Source organism: Bipolaris victoriae, assembly GCF_000527765.1.
Source record: "Bipolaris victoriae FI3 unplaced genomic scaffold scaffold_28, whole genome shotgun sequence".
Lineage (NCBI taxonomy): Eukaryota > Fungi > Ascomycota > Dothideomycetes > Pleosporales > Pleosporaceae > Bipolaris > Bipolaris victoriae.
The window spans coordinates 268605-286333 of NW_014575364.1; the positions used below are offsets into that span (position 1 = coordinate 268605).

A 17729-nucleotide genomic window follows, 5' to 3' on the forward strand; every position below is an offset into this window, starting at 1 on the left:
CCTTGGACTTGAGTGGTCCTTTGCTTCAAAGCCTTGTAGGTCCACCAGGGCCCTCAAGAACAGCAAACCAGTCGCAGGCCACGGGACGACAGTTGCTTTCATATTATAGATTGAGGCCTGCTCCCTGCTCTCTCGTGTATACATGGGCCCAATAGCAGTGCATACCCGGCATGGCGATCATTAATCTCACATGTTAGTTCGCATGGAGGCTTGCTGGCATCAAGGTACCAAAAAGGCAGAGTGTGACGTGTGATTGGTTGAGAGGGACCAACGGTTAAGCGCTCAAGGCATAGCGGGAAGAAGTGGCAGCGTTGTGTGGACCAGTGAAGAAGCAATAGCGCTTGCGGACCGAAACCGCGAGAAAAGACACAGCCAAGGGCTGGCTGGCCTGATGGGATATGCGCCTCGTTGGTTGGCGTGGCCTTTGAGGTTGCTGCTTCATTTCGGGCCTGTAAGAGTATGCGCGCAGCTTTGTCGCAGCTTGAGAGCCCGGAAGTCCCACACCGAAGGTCTATTTTCATAAACCTCTGAGACGTGCGGGGCGCAACGGGCCGGTAGTGTTTGGCATTGAGCACGTAGTGCGATCTGTAGCGATGACGGGTGATCATCGTGATGTTGGGAGGGGACCGACCCAAAAGCTTCGTCGCGACGGCAATCTCCATAGTTTTTTTGGTCCGCCTCGCGTGTGTCTGCCACATGTGCAAAGATGCAGATGCGCCACTCGACGCTAGCCTCGCTCCCGTCCTGCATGCATACACACATGGCCCACGGCCAATCCACCTTGCCATCGCCCATATCAGCCAAAATGCCCTCGAAACATAATGCCGCCATTGGTGAAGACGGCCAGACGTTGAAACACTGGACATCTCAACAGGTGCAATCAACTGCCGAATCACCATCTCAGACACCATGGCTTGGCGGGCCTGCTTCCAGGCGGCGCAAGCCACTCCAACACATGGTTACTTCGGCATCCAGATACGGCTCGCCAACTGGGCCTGCCTCTTAATCAGGAAACGTCTGTGCTGCATTTGGAATCTCCCAATCCAATACTTGGGTGAAAGCGGTGACTTATCCACACCCGTACCAGAAAGCCCACGTGTCGAAAGATAGATTCAATTATGTATTGCACCAACGCCATTGACTCCGCGCGCCAGAAACCCACCGCTCAAACCATATGTATGATGCGCACCGAACTTAACATCGGGTATAAAGCAAACAGAAAACCCTCCAAGGCCGATAACACCTATCCTCATGCCCAAACCCACCCTGGAATGAAACAAGATCGACCGGCATATGCATCGCGTTTGGAACAAGTGACATGCGCCCTTAGTTCTGGCTCCAAGCATTCCGCTCCTCTCTGAAACTACCATATGACGGGCTGAGCCGGTCCTCCTCATCTTCATTGTGCTCACTGACGTCGCGTGTTTCCCAATGATTGGCCTCGCTCGTCACGTGCGGCTTGATGTCTTGCTCCCGCTGCTCCTCCTCGCTTTGCTCGTCCACAGCAAACGGCCGATTCAGATTGTGCTCCGCCTCGGGATTGTGTGTCTCCGGCTCATCAGGGTTGAAGCCCTCTCGCACCTCTTCCGTCTCACCTTCCTTGGGATACGTGTGGCTGCAACAAAAGTCAGTCATCTGCACCATGTCTGCCTCAAGTCTAGACTTACACAAAATGCTTTGCCGGAACCTCGTTCCATCCTGGGCCTCCTTCCTTCCGTGCGCGCACCCGCTCCACCTCCTCAGCTTGGCGATCTTCAACAACCAAGTCCACAAGCTGCGTCCGGTCCGACTTGGCAGAGCTCGATGATGATGACTTTTGACGCAGAAGGTGGCTAAAGGGGGCGTGTGATTTGGAATGCGGTGACTTTGAGCGTGACGACCCTGCTGCGCTCGACCCCCGACGCTGCTTGCCCTTGTCTACAGACGATTGGATCTCCTTGATCTGGCTTTTCCGTCTTCGTTTGTGGTCCTTGGTTGGTTGTAGTAGATTGCGGTTGGTGGATGCAGTCAGTATGTTGGGATCTGCGTATAAGCGGTCTTCGCGTGATGGCCGATGCGCTTCGATGACGGGGTACTGTGTGCAAGTCAGCCAAATGTGCAATTCTGGTGATTTTGCCTACTTACATTCCAGTCCCCAAACTCTAGCTCACGTGCATTTTCATAGAGTCGCTCTTCATCAGCGTCTAGTTCGGGTTCTTCTACAACGTCAGGTGTCCCGTACTTGGCACCCTCGCCATTGAGAGCTTTGTGTGGTCCAGGGCTCATTGCTCGGGCGCGACTCGACGTGACTTTGCTAAGCAGAGGCTCATGCTCCGAGCCTTGTCCAGGTTTTGGAATCCAGTACTTGCCCTTGCCTCCTCTTTCGAAGCGCATTCCTTCAGCCATTCGTGCAGCTCTTGATGAAGATTCCTCGTGTGCAAGTACATTGTCACGCGCGTCAAAGTACCGATACTCGTAATGCTTGCCCGCAAAAGTTTCCTTGGTGTCCTGTATGAGATCGAGGGGACCAAACGCATCACGCAGTGCATACTTGACAGGCAATCTTGCGGCTGAGATGGTTGAGTCGGCATAATCGTGCCAGGAGAAGGCATACCAGTGAGCCACTGCAAAGAGGGGCATTTCGAAGCAGATGAGGGCATCCTGGATAGCAGCAGCTAGATTGTCAGGAGTGTAACCGGCGACGTCATCTGGGATAGCACCAAGGAACACGAGGATGGAAAGGAAAAAGCCTTGCCAGTAGGAAGCAAAAATGATGCCCTTGATGCACAGGAATTTGGGCATGGGACGGAAGGGCTTGAGGTCCGTGGACATGCAGACCCAGAACATGGCGAGAGCATACAGACTGATTGTGATGCTGATATTGTAGATCATGCCACTCCAGAAGTAGCCCGAAGTTAAGCCAATATAACCTTCCTGGTATGTGCCCGTGGCTTTCATGATGATGGTGGCCACCGACAGCAGCGGCTTGACCCATGTGTATTGAAGGATACCCCGTTTGATAGCAAGGAACGTGTGCGGGTCGGAGATGTCAATCTTGGAGCAGAATAGGTTCAGTGGCCATAGGTGGGAGACGGGGGCTCGACCGGTCATGAGGATAATGAGGGCGCGCTCGCCGCCAATGAAGTTAATAAGCAGTTGGAGGAAAGTGTAGATTGTGAAGGCCTGGACTGGTCAGTGTGTGCGAATCAGGGCGACAGTGATCTTGGTACCTCGTAAACGTCTCTGAAGGGCTCTACGTAGGCTGCTGCCGTAGTGGAGACCAAGCTGGCCCATGATGCGCCCGAGTAGATTGGCACCCTGTGGACGTTCAGTATAAGGACAAGGCAGACGCGTAATGAAGCCTACATAAGCAGTATACGGACGACATATCTTTGTAGCACTGGCTTCCTGTAGTTCTTCCTACATGTGGGTTAGTATAGGCTTCCCAGAACTGGAGGGGCCCTACTCACGTCTGTAGCCAGACAGCACTATAGCTACGTCAGTGGGAGTCAACTATGGAGAAACTGCACTGCAACCTACACGACAGTGACCAGACTTGCTACGAGGGCGCAGACACCGGCCACTATGATTACTGCATGTGCAAAGCGAGCCCCAGTACCACCAGAGGAGAAGCCATCGGCTTCAAGGCCCTGGTGGAGGCTGCCTGCGTCCATAGTAACGAGGCGTGGGGATTGTTTGTTGGTAGTCGTGAGAGCTACCACAGAGGACAATAAAAAGAGGCCGAGAGAAGTTCAAGAGAAAAAGATGAGGAAGAAGAAAGGTGATGCTAGCGGCGGAGAACTGCCATGGCGTGCAGTACAGGTCGCAGCCCAGGCGTTGTTGGTCTTATGCACGTCTCGCCTCCGCGGTGCTGTGGTAATAGGTTTGCGGAGGAGCAGAGAGGCCCAAGCTTGTTCTTCCCCCCCTGCACGTCGCCCATGACGCGCATCGACGCCTCCATTCTTTGGATCCCGAGGTAGCGCCATCCCCAACGCTACTTGATACACACTGTTCGTTGCTGCGATAATCGTATACACATACCTATATCACAGAAAAAGATTGCGCACGTAGAGACCAATGTCGTCCCGTTGATCTGGCGCCGCTCCAGCCCACTCGTCCCATGCATACTGACTGCAGCTGCCCATTGCCCGTCGTCTCCCCTATGGCGCCATGAAGACACACACACTTTGCCATAAAACGCGCTGCAATCATGGCGGGAATTGTCGCGGAGCCCTTGGATCCCCGCGACGGCTTCAACTGGTGAGCCCTCCGTGCGGGCGTGCTCGGAAACCCAAGTTAACGCTCGCAGGATCTTCCTCGTTGAACTGCTCATATGCGGCATCCTGACCATTTTCTTCCTCTTCTACTTCAACCGCCTGTTCGCGACTCTTGTCGCATACGCCATACGCGCATACACATGGCGCGCCTTCAATGCCTACATTGACATTACCGCCCTCCAAGTCTCGTTGCTTGGCGGCCGCCTCTTCTTTAAAGACATACGATATCACGGTCACAATGAGACGATCCTGGTACATGGCGGGTATATTACCTGGAACTACTGGCTGCGTCGCGTCAAAGATGCTGGCGTCTATACCGATGACGGCTCTGCACCTGGTAGTGACAGCGCCAGTCACTTTTCGAGTACTTCCCGTGCCAGATCCGGCAGTGCCAGTGGCAACGTGGACAAGGCAGAAAAAGGAGGCAAGCAGACGCGGAAGGAGCTGCCATGTCGCTTCTCAATCAAAGTGTCGGGAATCGAGGCTTTCCTGTACAACCGCAGCCCTGCCTATGACGGTATCATCGAAGCCGTACAAAAGAAGGCCGAGAGCGATGCCGCACAGCAAAAGACCCCCGAAGGTTCCGTTTCCGGATCGGAACTGCCAGAGAAGAACGAACACCACCACCATAATAAGCTGAAAAAGTCACATACCCAAGCCGAAAAGAAAGTCTCACGCCAGGATACAAGCCGCTCCACTGCACCTGGCCCCACCAAGGCCGACCTTCCCGCTTTCCTCAGGCTGCTCCCGGTCCATGTCGACATTGTCAAAGGCGCCATCGTTGTCGGGAACGAGCACACGCTAGCTGTTATGACTGCGCAATTTGAAAAAGCAACCGGCACTCTCGATGCATCGACCAGCGGACCCCTGGATGTGTATCGGCAGCTGTTCAATTTCCAAGTCACCCATCCCGTGGTCCATATGAAGCCTAACCCCGACTACAAGATTGGACAGCTTGATTCCGCCGTACAGTTCAAGCAAGAAGTTGCTGAGGGATCCTCGGAAGGTAGCATCATTGAAAAGGAAGCCAGTCATCAGAGGCATTGGCGCTGGTTGACGAGGCTCCCAAGCCTCTTTCGTTTCTTTTCAAAAGATAACGATTCAATCCACACTCACACCAAAAATAGTTCCGGGAACCACAACCCTGCTCTGAACTCACAGTGGACGTTTCCCGGGCGCGAGCGTTGGAAAGGACTGGCGCGTTATCTTGACGATACCACCAACGATGGTCACGGCGAGTGGGATGGCATCGAGTATGCAAAGACATCTTTGATCGCCGACTGTCCGTGTGTCAACATCTCCTTCTACTGGGACGTACCGGGTCCTGTGCCGAATGACATGGACCACAGTAAGTACGTGGACCCTGCGCGCCCATATGACATGAACGGATGTGCTCCGCCAGATTATGGTATGGACATACAGATATTTGGTGGCATAATCAACTATGGTCCATGGGCAGACCGACATCGTGGTGTCTTCCAGTCAATCTTCTTCCCCGCTTCACGCGTAGATGCTGTTCCTTCGACTCCCTTGAAGCCCGGAGACCTCCGCGTGCTGTCTGTTTTCAAGCTCTATCTCAGCATCGAAGAGGACACGGTACTGCGTATTCCAATTCGTGAATCTTCAAAAGACTGGAAATGGAAAGGCAAGGCCCACACCTTGGCGGCACATGATAAGCTGGGTGAGAACAAGGGTAAAGCAAAGTCTCGAATCAGGCGGGGAAAGCGTAGAGATGCTGCTGGGTCGCAGAATGTTCGCCCCTTTGCATGGATCGACGTCAAGATAGCTGAGAAATCTACTGTCAACTATGTTATGGACATGTACGCCTCCGAACACGGATATCAGAGCAAAGTAGACGTGGATGTCCCAAGCACCGAGATATCGTCGAGCGTGAACCATGGCCTCTTGTGGCGCTCTGGTGCGCTTGCCGTTGACTGCGACTTGTCTAACCCTCTAGGCTGGAACACCCTTCGAAAGTGGTTGTTCAACATCAAATGTCAAGACTTGGAACTTTTCTTGCTCAGAGATCACATGTTTCTCATTATGGATCTCGTTGCTGATTGGGGAACTGGCCCGCCGCCTGACTATTTCCTTTTTGTTCCCTTCCAGTATCTACTCAATGTCGACTTTTCCAACTTCAAGATTTATCTCAACACAAATGACTCCAACATCATCAACAATCCAGCCGATTTAGAAGACAATAACTTTGTCATCCTGTCCGGCAAGAGGCTGCAGGGCGACGTCTTCATACCGCTCGACAAATTTCGCCCACTTCAGAATGAGATCAAATTCGACGTCAAAGGCCAAAACTTAGATCTCGAAATCTTGATGCCACCAAAGAACACGCTGCAGACATTCGTCCAGTCACCAAATGTGGCACACCTTGGCAGCCTCACGTTAAGTGGTAGCCATACCTTCATGGCTGAAACGTCTCCGATGAACACCGACAGACTCTACATGGACATTCAAGGACATAAGCTCAACCTTGAACTTTACGGCTGGCTCATACACCATTTCATGAAGATCAAGGATAACTATTTCGGCGACGACATGCACTTCAAGACACTGGAGGAGTTCCAGGGGCTCCCAGCCGCTAAAATTACAGCAGAAGGGGCATCGCCGAATGGCGATGCATCCAGCATCTCAAACGATCTGGATGTAATCCTCTGTGTTTCTGCAGACGATGTTTGTGTACTACTACCCGCCAATCTGTACTCTGCTGAGCGTGGCATCCGAGCGGATCTCCCATATGCTTCTGCTGATCTAAGGTTCACAAACTACTACATGGACTTGATGGTGAATTTCAGTCCAATTAGTATTTCTCTTGGGGGCTTGCTATCAGACGCTGATGTACCCAACGAGTTTTCGAGTGGCCGTACTGAACTGTTCGTCGACTCCACGGTCATCTATGGACACCGTCTATTCGGATTGCCACCACTTGAGCCAACCTACCTTTGCAGCTGGGATTTTGACGTCGGTAGGATTACCGGAGACTGCACATCGGAATTCCTCGAGGTAGCAGCAGGAGCAGCACGTTCGTTTGCCTTCACGCTTGACGATGATGAGAATACTTTACCTCTTACAGAAATACCTATCATCCACGATACTACCTTCCTCCGCCTCAGGACACATGATATCGGTATCTGCATACATATAGCAAAAGAGGCTCTTGTGCTGAAGACAAGACCCGTATCTCTGTACTTCAACGACCTTGCTGGAGCTACTTTCTCTGAGCGCCTCCATGTTGTTGTGCCTGACCTGACCGTCATTGCTGTTCCATCAGAGGCTGCATCGCACCACAGAGTGCGGTCCAGGGAAGGGGATGATATTGTACCTCAAGCTTACCTCCAGACCACAATCTCGCTTGACTTGTTAACGCGAAAGCTGGACTTTTCAGAGGAACGCGCACGCCAGCAGGCTCACCTCAGAATGCACGACCAAAGGACTCAGCGTACTGGCTTCATTCTCTCAGGTGACCAGAGCTCCTTTCGTCAAGAGGATGGCATGAGAAATAATCTGCGTCCACCTGCTATGCAGTATCCCGACGTGCCTCATCCCATATTCCTTTATGGGCCGCCGAGTGGCCAAGATGGTTCGTTCACATCTTCCAACCTCTCCTCAGTCCGTTCGTCTACTACAGGGCGAAGGTTACGTCAAAAGAGCAAGCAATCTTCATCGGCCTCATCCTTTGCCGACAGCATTCGATCTACACTTCGCCGCAAACCAGGTCATAGGGCCATAGGCTCTAACGAAAGCGGGGCTCGGCTTGAAGCTTCACCAAGATTCTCAAATTTCAAACGTCACTCCCATGTGCCACCTGAAACTAGCGACAATCAGGAACAAGGTTGGGTCCCCTCATCTATTGCATTCTCTAGCAATTTGGCTGCACCTTGCTTTGCTTTTGAGGAACTAACGCCAGATCTTTCTGAGGTGCCACCATTCCCTGCAATACCTGCTATCCAACAGCAAAAGAGCATCAGTGACGTCGTATTTGATGATGTGGCAGCTAAGCGTTTTGATGAGAGTTTCACGCACACCAGTATACTGGTTAGTGCTCAGCCAGGTATACGGGCGTATTGCACACCCGAGTTCGTTACCTGTGTTGCAGAATTGATCGAGCTGCTTCAGCCCAGGCGACCTGAGGATCTGTTGGATGACTTCCAACTTAGTGTTATGACTAAGATTCTTCAAAACCGAAATAGACTGGAGGGGAAAGGCAGCTCACTTGAGTTCAATATTCGCATACCGTTCACCCACATCAGATTCCAGCACAGCTTCCAATCCCATTCTGTTCAGGAGACGGGCCAGGATCAGTACGATGTTGTTCTCAATCGACTTGGCCTTACGGCAAGACTCAAGAAATTCCCGGGAGAGCGAGCTGGGGAAGACACCATTGCGCTGCACTCAACGCTGGGGTCTCTTGGTCTTTCTGTGGCTGAGCGCGCTCTCGACACTGCTACTAGAAGTGTTGCGATTCAAGCTGAGATGAGAGATGTCCTGTTCTGGATGTTTCAAGGCAACACGACATCGATAAATGTGTCTTTTCGGACCTTTGAAAACGCAATGGCAAGTAAGAAGGTGGACTATTTGGCAGCGCTTATTCACCGTACAGCACTCATGGCTGAAACGCTCATTCACCAGTTCGCCGAAGTCGATCAAAGATATCAGCAGCGATTGCGCTATCTCGCCTGGCATCTCAGCTGTGCACAAGACCAATATGCGGATCCAGCATTTCTCACTAAAGCGTCGTATGCTTTACGCGCAACAAGGGACCATCTACGCAGCCATGACTCATGGAAGATTATTTCCAGGTTTCGCTATACTTGGCAGTGTCTGCCACAAGCCGAGAAGGACGCTCTCCTAAGCGATTGCTCTTGCTCAGATGTGACGTCTCCAGAAGATGCCGAACAACAAATTATTGCAATGTTGGACCAGTGGCGTACATGGGATCTCGCACACGTGAAGAAGAGTTTTGCAATCCAATTCCTCTTTGGACACCTGGAAAATAAATTGCCGACGTCAGAATCCGCGCCTTTGTATATTGACATCAAGTCTGCTGAGATCAAGCTGACAGTCGATCCTGGTCCACGGCAAAGCGAGGTCTCGCTGAAGCTTTTGGCAATCAATGTTGCGTTGTTGCCTCCCACGCAACACAATGGACTCATGCTGGTCGACTCCGAGGACGTTCCAAGGAAGACTACAATTGTTCAGATAAGCTCAAGAACAACCGCATTCCATATCCGGTGGGAAATCTGTGAGCTTGCCGAATCCTTGCTGAAGCTTTTCCAAAAGGAGAATATCAAAGCAATCGAGCAGGCCAAATCGACACCTACCGACAAACTCTCGGGACCAGGTCCCACGTCCGATCAAGATTTGCAGGTGGTATTCGCGACCGATAAGGTTCAAATCACTCTAGACACCTTCAACCTCAAGAGTATCAATACTGCTCAAAACATGCGCTTCTCTTTTCTCGATGCGGATAGCAGGGCGTCAAAATTGGGCGAAGTCTTGTCTGCTCATCTGCATGTTGACGTAGCTGTGAGCGAGCTCATCTCGCGCTCACGTCTAGTTGCCAAGACCCAGTTCGAACGACCAAGTATAGATTTCGCAATGACAGAACAGAGCAGCGCGGAGAGGTTGCCCAACGAGATCAAGGTGGCCGCGACAAGCCACAGAATTACTGTAAAGGTACAAGATGATGTGCTTGGCCTTATCGAACTCGCAGACAGGGTGCTCAAAGACGAGGTAGCTTATTTCCATCGTCAATCTGCAGCACTACAAGAGATCACGAAAGTAGATCAAAAGCTCGAAAAGCCCAAAGAAGATATATCACAGCTTCCAAACATCTCTCTGGCGCTGTTCATGGACTCATACCAAATTGAGCTCGCTGTATTGCAGCCTTGTGGCTGGTCGATCACGGGTTCGTCTGGACGCATTGCCGTTATTCCAGCTCTCGGAAAGCGCATCACACTGCAGGTTGATTACGATCTTGAAGCCAGTCTTCACAGGCTATACAGCGCATCAAAAGAAGGTTCTCACGTTATCAGTTCAGTCGAGCTGCCACCACTCAATGGAAGATTGACTATCAAACAAAATGAAACTCAGACAAGAATTGCTGCGTCGGGCATTGTCGAAAAGGTACACGTCCAAGCGTCCGAGATCCAGAGCCTGATATCTACTATCAACAAACCCGAGATGGCACAAATGCTCAAGGCAGTCCAGGACGATATCGAGGTTTTGAAGACTCACATTGGGGAAATGTTTCCGGCTTCTGCAAAGTCACCAGTTCCACAACCCCTAACGTCTTCTCGGGACACGTTGTTCACTGTGAAAATGACATTCCATGGAATGCACATAGCTGCAAGCGCTCCAGGCCAAGGCAAAGATTCACCAACCGCAAATCTTGCGTTCCGACTTTCGACTGTACAACTCAACGCCACGAACATCGACGCAGATCAAAGCATTATGCTTTATCCTGAGGCAGTCGTGCGAATTCACGAGGTCACAGTCGACCTGAGTTTGAAGGATCCTGACTCGGTTCGTCGCTGTGGCAACTTGACCTTCAGCGCAGTCTTCCAAGCTACAACCGATCAGGAATCCGAGCCCACGCGTAGGGTTTACCGTGTGCGAAGCGCGGGCCTGGAAGTGAATGCATTCGCAGATACCGCATCTGCTGTTGTAGATGTCATGAATCATCTCCAGGACCGAATCAAGGATTTGGACCTTTCCAAAGAAAAGAGGTATCTGCGGCGTCTTCGACATACTAAGAGTAGAATCTCTCAGCGATGTGCCCGTAGTCTCACACAGCATGCAGAACAAGACGCTGAGAGCGACTCTTCTGGGGCCCTTTTTACATCCACATACTCTTTGGAACTTCTTGACCTACAAGTCAGCTGGATCGTCGGCAACTCGGTCGCTCCTTTCCCACAGAACGAGATTGAGGATCTTGTGCTCTCCTTTGGAAGAATTGATCTATCAACGCAAAAAGATGATGCAGCACGGTTGATGATTGAAGACATGCGGCTCCAGATGGTGCCAGTATCGGCAAACAAGAAAAACCGCTCACTGAACTCAGCATTGCTACCCAAAATGGTCTTCAATGTCGCATATGCGTCTACAAAGGATACACGTAAACTTGCATTCTTTGCTGCTGGAAAGTCTCTCGATCTCCAGCTGGACTCGCATTTCATTTTGCCTGGGAACATCATCGAGCAATCAATTTCTCTTGCTGGGAAAAAGTTCCGCGAGGCCTCTGCAAATTGGAGCATGACCCCTACGACGACTGGCGCACAAAGAAAGAATCCTTTTGGGAACAAACGCCTAGCTTCATTGACAGCTGACGTCAACTTTGCTGGAGCTGTAGTTCATATCCACGGTAGCGATGCGACGCCAGCCCAAGGCTCCTCGAGTAGGGCTCAACAGAAAGGAAGGTACAGCCAGTTTGTGGGTGACGAGTCAAAAAGTAGCATGGCTTTGCGTGCGCCTGGCGTGGCGGTCCGGATTGAGTACATGGACGATGGCAGTGATCCCTCTTTGAACGCCGAGCTTCGTGTTGACGGATCCACCAACACTCTGCTCCCCACCGTGGTGCCTATCATTATCGACATCTCCGATAGCATCAAATCAGTAGTCCGTGAAAAAGATGACAAAGGAACATCTGATTCGCCTAACCAGCCCGAACAACCACAAGGACAATCTAAGCCAGCTGCGAAACTTCTAGAGGACGAGAACATCATCACAGCCGATCCTGCCACGCTTTTGGGTAGAACGAGGCTAAACCTCGGGCTCAGGATATGCAAGCAAGAGTTCAGTCTTAGTTGCCAGCCCATCGCTCGCGTTGCAGCAATTGCCAAGGTCGAAGACATTTACATTACCGTCAACAGCGTCAAGTCTCAAGAGCATGGCCATTTCTTTGCTGCGTCCGCCATGTTTGAGAAGCTTCAAACCACTGTTCAACACGTCTACTCTCGCGAATCCACCTTCAGCCTCGATATGGAATCTATTGTTCTCTCGCTCGTGAATAGCAAACATCTCAGCGGCACTAGTGGTATTTCTGCTATTCTTAAGATCAATCCGACCGCTCTTCAGATCAATGCGCGTCAACTGCAAGACTTTTTGCTGTTTCGAGAAATCTGGGTACCCCCAGAAATCAGGCGGGCATCCAAGCCGACACCGGAAAATGTCAATTCCGAGCCACAAGAGTACCTCATACAACGCTACCAGCAAGTTGCTGCGGCTACGGCCTTTCCATGGAACGCCAACATAGCCATCGCAGATATCAAGGTTGATCTAGACCTTGGTCAATCCATTGGAAAGTCATGGCTACATATCCATAACCTGTGGGCATCTTCTAAGAAGACTACTACAGCGGAGCAGAATCTTTGCGTTGGTGTAGAGAAGATTGGTGTCGAAAGTACCGGTCGTACAAGTGGTTTCATTGATCTACATGATATCAAAGTGCGCACTTCGATTGGATGGCCACTGCAAGATTCAGGCACTCGTCAAACGCCGCTCATTCAAGCTTCAGTGGCTTTCCGTCAATTGCGTGTTAAGACAGGTTTCGACTTCCAGGCTTTCCTCATGGCAGATATTGCTGATTTTGGCTTCATGATGTACAACGTCCGTCCAGAAGGTGATGATGTACAAGACCGACTGGTTGCCATTCTCGATGGTGGCAAAGTCCACGTGTTTTGCCATGCGACGAGTGCTGCGCAAGGTCTAGCACTGTGGCAGGCAGTTGAGCGACTGATTCAGGACAACCAACAAGCATACAAGCAGTCTCTCAAGGACATCGAAAAGTTCCTTCGTCGCAAATCGTCCATAGCTGAACCGTTCGATCGTTCGCCATCCCAGAGCCAGATTCTCCCGAAATCCGACCAAGACAGCTTCAAGGCACCAATCTCACTACATACGGACGTGGTGCTGACACTTCGCTCAATACGCTTTGGTGTCTTCCCCTCAACCTTTATAGACAACCAGGTCCTGATGCTTGAAGCCGGCGACATGCAAGCCCGTTTCGCCGTTGCGCTCGAAAAGAAAAACAAGATACATTCCAGTCTAGGAATGACGCTAGGCCAGCTCTCAGTAGCCCTCTCCTCCGTACCAACACCCAAGAAGAGCAAGCCCGTCACCGAACTCGATGTCGAAGACGTCTCCACAAGCGTCAGTTCCGCCCGCGGCGGCACCATCCTCCGGGTCCCCAAAGTCATCGCAACAATGCACACCTGGCAAGTTCCCAAAAGCACGCACATCGACTACCTCTTCCGCAGCTCCCTCGAGGGCAAAGTCGACGTCGGCTGGAACTACTCGCGCATCTCCTACATCCGCACCATGTGGTCTAACCATTCTCGAACCCTCGCCTCGCGCCTCGGCAAGCCCCTCCCAGAATCAAACATTAAAATCAGCACATCACAAACCCTTCAGGATGCTTCCGATAACCCCGACTCCAGCGCCTCGACGACGGATAAAACAGCCATGCCCTCGGGCCGTCCGCGCGCCCCCTCCACATCCTCTGACAATCAAGAAAAGATCACGGCGGTCGTTAATGTCCCGCAGTCGAAATACGAGTACACGCCTCTTGAGCCGCCATTGATCGAAACACCGCAGCTGAGAGATATGGGTGAGGCGACGCCTCCGCTGGAGTGGATCGGGTTGCACAGGGATCGTTTGCCGAATGTCACGCATCAGATTGTTATTGTGACGTTGCTTGAGGTGGCGAGGGAGGTTGAGGAGGCGTATGAGAGGATTTTGGGGAGTAGTTAGATGTTCCTTTTGAGATGGATTGATGTGGGAAGGAGGAGGGAGCATGAAAGAAGGAGAGGTGTGTATACATCATATTTTTTTTGTGCGTTGAGCAAGGCGTTACTACGGGTTGAGTTTGGGAAACGGTAGTATAGATTTGGCGTTTGTAAATGTAGAATTGGTTTTAATCGATCTTCTTTTTTTTCGTTTTGACAGTAATTGTCTTCACCAGAGAAATGAAAGTTATGTATAGAAGCAGAAAATGGAAAAGCTATTCGATTTATTTAACACTTCCCTCGTGCAGATGTTAATTCAATCGGGGTTTTGCCTTCAGCAAAGAAAATGATATATATTCCCAAAAGCGATGATGAGAAAGTGTGTCTAGTATTAAAAGATTGAGAGTGAGCAAAAGCGAGGGGCAGCGGAATTCCGGACAACGGATCCGGTCCTTTTGTCGGAAGCAAATGCAATGTCTTTTCCCTTTCGGTCCGCTGCAAATAACACCTTCTCTTCCTTCCTCGCATTGCAAAAGTTTAAACTACGAAAATTTTAGAAAGTATCGCGGTTCATACTAAAGAGGAAAGTTTTGAATTGATCCTATTGAAACTCCTCCGCTCTCTCAAGTAAAGTTTCTCCCGATTGAATCTGACGTCAGCTGCTGTCATTCCAACCGGGGAGAGAAATCTCGTTCTGGAAGGTATTTCTTTTTGGCGTGTTGCTCGGGTGTGTTAAAATAAAGTTCTCCGCTAAAGGTACCCTGTTTTCGATTTGGAATCCGTTTTTTCCCGTATGCTATACCTAATCTACATTTCCGTGTAAGACAAAAGAAATGGACGTAGAAATAAGGTTATTACGTTCCGAAAGGGGGGGGGCCTCTGTTCGGTTTTTGCGTTCTTTTGAGTTTTGGACTACGGAACTAACGATACAGGGTTACCCATTGGAGAAAAACGCTCCTTACAACTGGCGGTTTGTGAACGTGCAATTCGACTAGATCCTGTGTGATTGATAGTGGGCGCTAGCTTATCAAGTCATCATGATGAAATAGAGTTCTGAACCAAAATAACTTCCTCTCTGTATTCTACATTCAGATTCCGGAAAGTTCTTGGCTACGAGAATAGGTTGCCACTTCCTTATCGAAGCGCCCCAAACTACAAGGGCAACAGAACTGATATGGAAACCTTTGAACCGAACAGGCCCAAACGTATCGTTGGATGCGCATCCTAGCTTTTTTCCGCGTTGCATGGAATTGAACGTTCTTGGCTGTTGAAACTTCTAGGTTTTATCCATGCCTTGTTTTGTTTTGTAATCGGTTTTCGTCTCGAAAAGGTGGTTGATGATGGTAGAATAGAGTTTCGGAGCTACTTCGCAAGCCGTTACGCTCTATCTGTAAAGACCTAACGCAGAGATTTAGCCCTTTAAGCCTTGCACGTGTAGATGACTGAACCTCGGAGAGCTATCTGTAACTTTTCTTAGTTTGTAAATAATCCTTGTATATTGACGCTGTCGTTTGTATCTGTAAAGTTTTAGTGCTTAGAACAACCGAAGTAGCGGTAAACAACAAATCCACGCAGATCAATCATATCCGACTTCCTTATTATCAACCCTTACGGCTGCAATATATAAAGGATGAATAGAATCGATCATTTTAGAATCATCACTGCAACTTCCACATCCAAGTATCCGACTTCAAAAACCTTTACAACCATTCTTTCTCAATCAAAAAATCAACATATCCTCAAAATGCTTTTCACAAAAGCTGCGATTGCAGTTGCGGCAGTAGCCAGTATCGCTTTGGCTGCACCAATAAACATGAACGACGTAGCTGCCCTAGCCCAGCGCAGGTCGACCAATGTCCATCTATGTCCTTCGGGCGAATGTAAAGGGAAGCGCTTTCGAGCTTAATTTCAGTGACGGGCTCCTGGGACGGTCCTCCCGACATCACCAAGGTCAAACGCCAAAACAACTGAGTTCGACCTATATCCCGTAGACGACAACAACAACAAGAATGAGAAGCTTCAAAGTATAGAGTGGATATGGGACGCAAAGGGATGGAACGAAGACGGGTAGATGGATTTATTTTCAACACTAGATTTTCTTTTTACGAAGGGATGTAAGGGGGAAAGGGGGACGCAGAGCAATCAAGTACTACCGGCGATTACGATCAGTTGGAGCCGGATAGTAACAGGACAAGCACAAGTTCTTAGCCTTGACATGTTTTGCGAAAACAGGCTTAAAGGTGTCACTTCGAAGATGGCGTTTGCGACTGTTGGGCCTGGACAAGTACCATATTACCCCAGAAATTGTAGCATGGAAATAGGAATGATTAAGGGTGTTTCTTTTTCAGTTTGGTATCGTTACCACAATTTGATTTCTTGAGTAGGCTTCTATATTCGCCAAAATGATTGTTACCTCACAAGTGCTCGCTGTAGATAATACTCGTGCTCAACCCTATCAATCGTGCTGCTATCTTGTATAATGTAGAATTGTGTACCACAAGATTATTTACTCCGGCACTGTATCCGTTTATGAGACACAACGTGTCAATTGTACTATTGATCCAAGAGAAGTCCAACGCCATAAACAAATAGGTATCTCATAATCAAGTCGTGAATAAACGCCATGCCCTAGACCCCGACGCCATCATCTAAACCACGATTGGCGCCCAGTGCGAATACGAATACTCCCGTGCCAACTCAAAGTGTCCGCCAGAAGTAATTGGTGTAAAAGTGTCGCGAAAACTTGGGGTCAATATTGACAACATGTACGTCTCCCTTTGCAGCATTGCGAATGACAGCCTTGTTGTACTCGCCGGTGGTCGGGTCAGCCTCGACGTCGATGCCGAGGGTACGGTAGAGTTTGAGTTTCAATCTGCAATACCTGTTAGCCTTTCACTTGTTACTCACGGGGGTTTCAACTTACACAGTAGCATCTTCGCCTGCCTTGGGCTCGACACCCCCTTCGACACCCTCCTCTTCTAGCTCGCTGGCTACATTTCCTAGTCTTGCCAGGTCACTTTGTAGTCTCTCGCCCTCGATTTCCAAATCGCTGGCTTGTTTCGCAATCTTGAACTTCTCGGTGTCGAGTCGTAAAATCTCAGCCGCGTGGTTGGTAGGGTTGTGCTGTGATAGTGTGTGGTTGTGGTTTGCGGAGAGTGTTTGGTGAGTGCGGTTCAGCGCGCTTAGAGAGGACTGGATGGAGCGCAAGTGCTGTGTGCGGAATTCGCTCAGGGTACTGAGAGATTCGTTGATGCGGTGAAGCGAGGTTTTGTCATTACCAATTTTGAAGTGCGAGGTGCATTGCGCAATGAGCTGCTGGTGTGTTAGTCGTTGTGCGCCAATCGCATGGACAGGATGTTCCTTACGGCAGCGGGATCTTCGTCAAGAAGCATTGTGAATAGTGTACTTGGGTCGCGTGACGAATGTGTGGGTATCTGAGTTTGATACAACGTGTGCTTGGGTGTGGTGTGGCAGACTGGTGATCATGTGTATGGCGAGGGAGGCGTGGTGTTGATGTTCTTGTTTGGATGGCCCGTGCTAGCAGCGCGTGCATGGCAACGGAGTCTGTGATTGTGGCGTGAGACGCAGGTGTGGCGCATTTGTGGCGTTTGCAAGATCCGAGGCGTACGTCACGGTAAAAGATCGCCTGCTCGGCTTAGGCACCTGAAGCTTTCACGAGACCGCCCGCTCCTGACGCCGAAAACCTCTACCAAGTAACCCTACGATACCCACCTAC

At 50.3% G+C, this 17729-nt stretch overlaps 4 protein-coding genes across 4 annotated transcripts; 2 read left to right on the forward strand and 2 right to left on the reverse strand.

The window, feature by feature from the left end:
• Window positions 1-391: 391 nt before the first annotated feature.
• Window positions 392-854, forward strand: COCVIDRAFT_36452 (hypothetical protein; the record flags this gene model as incomplete). The annotated part of the gene is made up of 3 exons (XM_014702761.1): window positions 392-509; window positions 559-683; window positions 732-854. 3 exons carry the CDS (start codon window positions 392-394, stop codon window positions 852-854), a joined length of 366 nt encoding a protein of 121 aa, XP_014558247.1.
• Window positions 855-1326: 472 nt separating this feature from the next.
• COCVIDRAFT_94964 (hypothetical protein) lies at window positions 1327-3653 on the reverse strand (the record flags this gene model as incomplete). The annotated part of the gene is made up of 7 exons (XM_014702762.1): window positions 1327-1615; window positions 1668-2074; window positions 2125-3162; window positions 3210-3297; window positions 3346-3399; window positions 3450-3467; window positions 3520-3653. The coding sequence occupies 7 exons, from the start codon at window positions 3651-3653 to the stop codon at window positions 1327-1329; spliced, it is 2028 nt and encodes a 675-aa protein (XP_014558248.1).
• A 536-nt stretch (window positions 3654-4189) lies between these two features.
• On the forward strand, window positions 4190-14018 carry COCVIDRAFT_95180 (hypothetical protein; the record flags this gene model as incomplete). The annotated part of the gene is made up of 3 exons (XM_014702763.1): window positions 4190-4239; window positions 4289-8485; window positions 8531-14018. The coding sequence occupies 3 exons, from the start codon at window positions 4190-4192 to the stop codon at window positions 14016-14018; spliced, it is 9735 nt and encodes a 3244-aa protein (XP_014558249.1).
• A 2672-nt stretch (window positions 14019-16690) lies between these two features.
• Window positions 16691-17385, reverse strand: COCVIDRAFT_95182 (hypothetical protein; the record flags this gene model as incomplete). The annotated part of the gene is made up of 3 exons (XM_014702764.1): window positions 16691-16865; window positions 16917-17305; window positions 17359-17385. The coding sequence occupies 3 exons, from the start codon at window positions 17383-17385 to the stop codon at window positions 16691-16693; spliced, it is 591 nt and encodes a 196-aa protein (XP_014558250.1).
• Window positions 17386-17729: the final 344 nt, after the last annotated feature.